Source organism: Poecilia formosa, unplaced genomic scaffold, assembly GCF_000485575.1.
Source record: "Poecilia formosa unplaced genomic scaffold, Poecilia_formosa-5.1.2 Scaffold20, whole genome shotgun sequence".
Classification (NCBI taxonomy): domain Eukaryota; kingdom Metazoa; phylum Chordata; class Actinopteri; order Cyprinodontiformes; family Poeciliidae; genus Poecilia; species Poecilia formosa.
Genome location: NW_006799959.1, coordinates 1942160 through 1949790, shown reverse-complemented (window position 1 = coordinate 1949790; position 7631 = coordinate 1942160). Strand labels below are relative to the sequence as shown.

General features: G+C 37.6%; 1 protein-coding gene across 3 annotated transcripts; it reads right to left on the bottom strand.

The window, feature by feature from the left end:
- Window positions 1–3334: 3334 nt before the first annotated feature.
- Window positions 3335–7026, bottom strand: LOC103134901 (HRAS-like suppressor 3). 3 transcript variants are annotated; one of them, XM_007547397.2, is made up of 6 exons: window positions 6757–7026; window positions 6477–6498; window positions 6235–6266; window positions 5430–5541; window positions 4922–5181; window positions 3335–3898 (listed from the first exon to the last, which is right to left on the bottom strand). In XM_007547397.2, the coding sequence occupies exons 2-6, from the start codon at window positions 6493–6495 to the stop codon at window positions 3788–3790; spliced, it is 534 nt and encodes a 177-aa protein (XP_007547459.1). In that variant the 5' UTR covers window positions 6496–6498; window positions 6757–7026; the 3' UTR covers window positions 3335–3787. The 3 variants fall into 3 exon arrangements, with proteins under 3 accessions (XP_007547459.1, XP_016524644.1, XP_007547458.1); XM_016669158.1 differs by having other exon boundaries at window positions 3335–3891; window positions 4918–5181; window positions 6477–6525; window positions 6757–7025; XM_007547396.2 differs by having other exon boundaries at window positions 6477–6525; window positions 6757–7025.
- Between the last annotated feature and the right edge of the window lie 605 nt (window positions 7027–7631).

Sequence of the window (7631 nt, the reverse complement as noted above, 5' to 3'; positions counted from 1 at the left end):
CTGGCAGCTAGCCGTGCAGTAAAGTCAAATGCAGCGATATATTTATAGTTTTCTCCTCTTACCACAGCAATCACTAATTAATAATCCCAAAGTCATCATTCAGCCTAAAACCATACTACTGCAACAGACTGAATGTTCTGCTCTTTGTGTGGGAAATATCTGTGTATTTTTTGTGGCGTTGTCAGTTGCTATGGCAACGAGTCCGCTTGTAGCTGCGCTGATACAGAGAGCGAGAGAGACGTGGTTTTGAGTTCTTTAACGATTTTTCCCTTTGCTGTGGAGCACAGCACGAAACTAATAATATCTACGTCCAAGTTTGATTGCGTTAACGGAATTATTCTACGGCGGCAGCGTGGCTATAGATGGCATGTAAAGGAATAGCCTTTTTGCCCTCCAGCATTGTCCGCATGCGCAACATTTTCTTATGTAAACAATAACTTGCATGGGGTCTAGATTTGTAAATCTGACTATGATTAAGTCAGTGCCTCACCAGCTATGAATCTCACCGCACGTCACTGTTGCATCCAACAGCTTTACTCAACTCGGTCAGTTAGTTTGGAGGAAAAACTGAAAAGTTCTTTGCGTTTTTGCTGGTTTGCTGCCATGATTCAGATTCATGCACAGTTTTAGTGCAAGAAATGCGAGCCTACCTCAGCCATTAGAGAGAAATTATTAAAATATAAATCTTTTTATTTGAGATTAAAAATGTAAAGCTCCAAATACAGCTTTGTTTTTGGTATAGAGTAAATTGTGTGATATGGAAGGAGATCGTGGAAGTCAGATTATCTCTACCAGCCACCAGAACAGCTCTGCCGGCTGAGGGAATGCTGCCCTCATGTGGTGGATCTGGGGTTTGCAGGATGCTGACCCTCATAGTGAAGCTGAACACCAGCAGATCAGGATTTATGGATGAGACACTTCATTATCAGTTTTTGGACCGCCTCACATGAAATACAGATGATTTATGAGTTAACTGGACAAAATGTGTTGTTACAAACAGTGGCGCAAAAAGTGGGTATACACTGTATGCAACGCTTAGGGGCGCTGCACTAGAGGGGGCGCTACAACGATGTGGGGAATTTTTTTCTAGTTGGCATTTTATGTATTTATGTTCGGATTCCGTGAGACAAGGTATGAAGTTCTTTTTGTGTTCAATAGGTGTATTTTACAGAGTGAGTGACAGTTTGATAACTGTTCTTGTAAAATAATGTGTTTTAGAGCACTTAAACTTTGTTAAACAGTGATAGAACTGTGTTAGCAGATACTTAGCTGCTTTTATGCTACATGAAACATTGCTAATGAAAATGTGCTGAAAATACTATTGTTCGTAATGGAGCAAATCAAACTATTCAGTTTGACTCTGTTCATTCTGGTTGGTCTTTGTTATCTGTGTTCTTGTTATTTTCATAAGAAAATGTGGATCCTAAACTGAACCGTAATGGCGAACCAACCGGACATTGTGGTGGTGGATAAAGAACAGAGGAAAGCCGTTGTGGTGGATGTAGCAATACCAAGTGACCACAACATCAGGAAAAAGGAGAAACTGGAGAAATACCAGGGCCTCAGAGAGGAACTGGAAAAGGCCTGGAAGGTGAAGACCACAGTGGTGCCTGTGGTCATTGGCATGCAGTTTTTGACTTATGAATTTGTTATGGTTGTGACAGATAAATAAGAATGTCTGAAAAACTGGGAATTAAAAGGAGTCTCTGTGCACCAGACCATCCACAGACAAACGGTTTGGTAGAAAGAATGAATGGCACATCCAAAGGTAGCTGATACTCATCTACAAGAAAAGTCCCACTTTCACAAGTTAAATCATATTATGATGTCAAAATAAAAATGTTTCTGTTCAGGTCTCTGTACAAACTTGTGGGGTCCAAACAAGAAACCTGGGATGAATATCTCAACGCGGTCATGTTTGGACTAAGGACCAAAAAACAGATGACCACAAAGTTTTCACCTTTTTTGTTTTTATGTTTGGACGCGAAGCTCATAAAAATGTTTAAAGTTACTAAATCTGGACTAAATGACCCCCCACCAAAAAAAGACTGGATGTGTTCTTTTGGCTATCAATGCGAAAACAGAACAAATGTATTGAAAGAGCTTTGTTTTCCTCCTTCCCCCACAAGATGTTATGGCAAATCTTTAATTCTGTCTTGTATAATTATGATGTAATATTTTATTATATTTTCTTCACTGTCTCTCCTGATTTGATCAAACAGAATTTATAGCATCAACAAGAACGAAATTCATGATGACTGTGTGAGCAAAGTCCATCATTGTATGTTGTCCATCACCAACATACAATGAACATCTCTGAAGGCATGTAAATAGTTTCAATATAAGTCATTACTAAAGCAAATTAAAGTTGCAAGTTTTTTTTTTTCATTTTAATCATACAACAGACACTAATGCAAGTCCAGTTCTTAGAAAGAGTCACTTATTGCAGGTACACTTGATCCCTGTTTTGTCTTCAGCTGGAATTTATCATCACACCACCTGCTATTAATATGCCACTTAGGGAGTGTCAGTCAAAGTCACGTTGTGTCAGTCAAAGTCACGTTGTGTCAGCAGCCATTGTATTGCACGTCTCCTGCAGAAAGCAAGCAAGAATACATTATCCCGACTAAACTGTTTGCAGTTAGGCTAGTAAAGTTATTTACAACCCACAGTCAGTGTAGATCACCTCTGTAATGCAAATTCTGCATGTAGCTTTGTGGCATGTGTGAATGTCAAAGATTTTATTTCTAGTGCAGCATCTCTGAATCTCTCCCCATGGATGTTTTTCTCTTTTGGAGGGATTCAGTGTGTCTTATTGAGATCATATTATCTTACCATGAACAAAGTTTCTTTAATATTCCCACTAAGTATTTTCTGCATGCAATGATTATGGGTCATTAAAGGGTTCCTTATGATAAAAGCTTATTTTATCACATTGTAATAAACTGCTGTAGTACGCCAACATGCCATTGTCTTGCTTGTTTTAGTAGTACGAACCCACATGCAGAACACAAATCAGGATGCGAATAATCAGTTAAAGTGACTTATTTACAAACAGGTATACAAGGTAGGTTCTCATATAACTCGTGGTGGTCAAAACAAACAGGAACGCCAGGACGCTGATCCGGAGGCTTATTTGTTAAATTATTAAAGATACTTTTCATTTATCCAGTATTTCTGAACTAAAATGTTTTTGTTTTATATGTCTGATGTAGTATTTCAGTTTTAAATGTCATGTTTATTTAGCTGCAAACAGAAATAAAGGCTTGAAAACATCAGCTTGTATGGAACTAATCTAATGTGTTTTGCTCAGTGATGGAGTTATTGAAATAAGTCAGCTTTTTAAAGAATAATTTATTGATTTATTGACTATATAATTGTTGGACACTTCACAGTACATATTATCTCTCAGCGTATGACTGAGTAACATGTAGACAGTTTAGGAGTCAGTAAATCACTAAATTGTACAAATTGCTGTACACCTTACTGATGAGGTTACGCTCCCCCTGCAGGTTAAAATAGGTAGGTGCAGTAGTGGCAACATGAATAGATTTTTTAGTGGGAGTTAAGTTGACTTAGAGCCTCGGTCACTCCTTACAATTAAAACAAGAAGATTAAATATTTAATGTACTTGATTTTTATTATTACAACTATGACTAATCACTCCTAAAGCAGCAGTAACCAATAGACCATTAAAAATCAGATACTTGTTTCCATCGTCAGGATGAAACTAAAACAGCTTAATAACCTAAAATGTGTCTAGATCATTCAGAATATATTCTCACTGTCAGTTACTGGTTGACTGGTTAGTCTTCCAGACTAGCAAAGCTACGATCACGGCTCCCAAAGCTAAAGAGACTCCAGTCACACCAAGTCCAATCTTCAGAGCATCTTCTACCTGGAAATGAGGAGAGAGGAACAGATCAATCCAACAGAGAAACTTTTCACTCCCTTCTAACAGTCTGACGTTTAGTCACCTAATAGAGACTTCAGTGTATTCTATTTATTTTATGTGATATAAACAGCGTAGAGGACAGTTTGAAGGTGTTTACGATATTTAACAAACAATTCTGAAGACTGTAGTGTGTATTTGTGTTCACCACCTTTATTCTAGTAACCCAAAATAAAACCATTTCAGAAGTCTCTTAGTAACCAGAGTCCAGCTGTGTGTGATTTCATCTCAGTATGACTGCAGATGTTCTGGTTTCAGAGATTCTTTAGAAAACATCAGAGAAGAAGAAACATCACGGATACAGAGGAAGGCAGCAGCAGGTTAAGGAGAACGCTGAGGAGACGTTTAAAGAACGGTTAGCTTCTGAGACAACATCATGCACTGCAAAAACACTAATTTACAAAGTATTGTCTACTTTCTAAATATCTTATTACACTTTAAATCAGACTAAAATAACTTACAAGTAACTTTTCAGGAAGATATAGGAGTTTAAGTGTTAGTTCAACCGGCAGACATTTTTCCTACATCGTAAGTGAAACAGAGATAGTACTTTTTCATCAAGAAATTATTGACAAGCTCCTATATTTTGTTTAAAAGTTACTTGTAAGTTAGTTTTGTCTTATTTTAAGTGTTCTAAGATATTTGCACTAGAAGCTTGGCCAAGACTTTGTGTTTTTGTAGAGAACACGTCATAGATGGTCTTAGACGAAATCTCTCATTCTGTTTAGTCCATGTTTGCGGGGGACACATATAAAACTATGGTGGACCAAATTTGGCCCGTAGGCCTTGAGTTTGATGCATGGGGTTTAAGGTTGAGACCCTGAAATGTTCCTTAAAACTGACTAATGGACCTCTGGTGAAGAATCGGAAGCTTTTTTCTGAGGTTTTGGCTTCAGGAAGTAGTTTTCCTCCTGCTCAGAAACTCCATCTGTCCTTCACATTCTCCGGTTTGGTCTCCATCAGACGTACCTGCTGGGACTCGGCGTCTCCGTAGCGCAGCTCAGTGGCAAAATGTTCACAGTTGTATTCGACGACGTTGTACGATCGAGTTGTGCCGACGAGTTTGTTGGCTTGGTCCACGATGATGTGGGCGGGGCGCGGCTGCTTCTCCTGGTCCAGTTTGTTGTTGATGTGCCACTCGTCTGTGGAAACCACCTCCAGCAGCTTCTGCTTCAAAATGTTGTTCTTCCCCATTGGAAGGTTGATGGTGCTGATCGACGAGAAATTTCCTTCAAGCACAAACCAAATGACAGGAAAATGTTTATGGAATTAGAACGGTTCTGGTTCTGATGGTAGTTTGACTCGGATTTAGTTGAAGGACGTTCTGATATTTTCTGGGCTGCAGTTTGATGTTTTTAGCTGTACCATTTCAAGATTCATATAAAGTCTTCTCAGTGAACAGCAGTGTGTTTTAGTGAATGTGGCCTTGAAACAAACTGGTTTCTGTTCTGTTAGCACCAGTTTGGACTGGACTCACCATCCGGTCCCAGCAGATGGACGACGTAGCCGTCACCAACGTACACAGCCCAGTGTTCATAGACGTTACGGAAAATCTCAATCAGGTCTCCAGGCTTCGGTTCATCTCCGTTCTGAGATTTAAAGGAAGAAAACGGCAAAAACAATCATTTCTATTATTCTATGATTGTCATTTTAACCTTCGTCTCTCAGACTGCTGGTAGTTTAGCTCCACAGTTTCATTTACAGTTTGCATATTTTCTTTCTTAACTAGAAATAAAAACTAATCCATGATCAGAATGTCTCCTTCACTGAAGTTCTGATATTTGTCTTACAGTGTTTAAAACATTCAACATTGAAGAAGCCACATCAAGCTCACTTTGTGCTACGTTTGTGCTGCCCTCATTTGGGGATTGCAGGATGCTGGACCTCTGAAGCTGAAAGAACTAATGGATCTTATTTCTGTGATTCTGTCAGAGAAAAACTTTCTACCTCCTCTTTATCTTTGTTTTCTAGTGAAAACTATATTAATGATTAATCTTCACATCTGTCTCTGTTTCCTCTGGTAAACAGAGTGAAAACCATCAGAAAACACGTAGCATGAATTCATATTAAAAGTGAACAAAACAAGATTTGAAGTTTCTGTCAATAAATCATCCTGGATTAAACTCATATTATTTCTGCTTTTAAGCACATTTACATGTTGAGACTGAATATTATCTTTCATATTTTTAAGTTGCAGCTCTAAAACTGTTCAGCCAGCTGCTGTCGGTACACAGAACATGTTAGAAATTATAAACTGAAAAACTAGAAATAATTTTTCTCACCTTGTCAGTGATTGGTTCCTTTGCAGGTTTTTCTGTAGAAGAATTGAACATTTTAAAAGAAAATGTCCAAGTTAAGCATTGCGTTATACTAAATATTAGATAAAAATAAATTTATATTAGCAGGATGAGGGAGTTTTAACCCTGCTGTGCTGTTTTCTACTGCAGAACAAATGTTATGTAACTTTTCTCTAAGTTTTATATAAGAGAAACAAAACAAACCAGAATATTTAAATAAAACTCACGGCATCCTGTAGAGTCCATAATCTGTGGTGTCAAATTGAGGAGAAAAATCTGGTTTGAACAAGTCAAAAGAACAATGTTTTAAAAGAAAATCAGAGATTTATAAAAGCAGACACGTCCTCATTCACAAAGCTTTTAAAATGAAATACAGATGGGAACTTTAAGTTTCTTTAAAGCTTTCTCAACTTTTCACTGAATCTGTAAAATCTAAAATACAAAACATCACTTTTCTAACTCTGTTAATATTAAATGTATTTAATACGCAGGTGAAGTTTTGCTCACCTGCTCAGCTCTGTGTCTTCACCTCACCTGAGAGAATCACAGTAAAGACAAAACATAAAAGCTGTTTCACCAAATCCAGGTGTGGCTCAAAAATAATAAAAACAAAAAGTAACATAACCTGTTCTGACTCTGTGCTGCACCGAACTACACAATTTCTGATTGTTTTACTGATTAATATGAAATATTGGTTACGTAGGATTCCTGATCTCAGAAACTGAAGTTATGAATTTTGTCTTTGCTTTCTGCGAAATCTGTGGACAGGATCTGACAAAACTAAACATCAGCTGGAGGAAATATGCATTTCTTTAGATACTGGCAAAAATAATGATCACACCCAGGAGATTAAGAGAAATTCTTTAGAATCACCTGCAGGGCATGAAGTCATTAGGTTATGCAATTCACCTGAAACATAATAATGAAACATTAAATTATTTTAACTAAAAAAAGTCTTTGAACAGAGATACGTTTTAATGATAAATCAGAGGAAGTCAGTGAATGTGTTTGATTTCTTCTACAGAAAGTAGTCGGCTATGATCTACAGAAATGAGTGTTACAAATACATGCAAACAAATGTTTTTTTTAGTCTACTTGAAATCTATTCCTGGTAGAAACAAAGGACAAACAACATTACACACCCAGTGTGAGATTAATTAGCTAAGCAGGAATGTTTGTGCACTGTAGGAGGAGTACCCAGAGAGAACCAACTCATTGGTGAAGAGAACATTCAGAGAAAGACTGGGGATCTGAACCAATGTCATTGTTGCTGCTGTCAACCAATCAATCAATCACTCAACAGCAGTTTTCAGCAAAGACATTCACAATAATAATAAATCAAGGCAAAGTCAGCATTTAAAAACCAGAGAGAGAAGCATGCC

Coding starts and splice junctions, on each gene's coding strand:
- LOC103134901 (XM_007547397.2), bottom strand. Junction 5,542..6,234: donor AGGAACCAATCACTGACAAG/GTGAGAAAAATT, acceptor TTTAAATCTCAG/AACGGAGATGAACCGAAGCC. Junction 5,182..5,429: donor CCATCTGCTGGGACCGGATG/GTGAGTCCAGTC, acceptor TTGTGCTTGAAG/GAAATTTCTCGTCGATCAGC.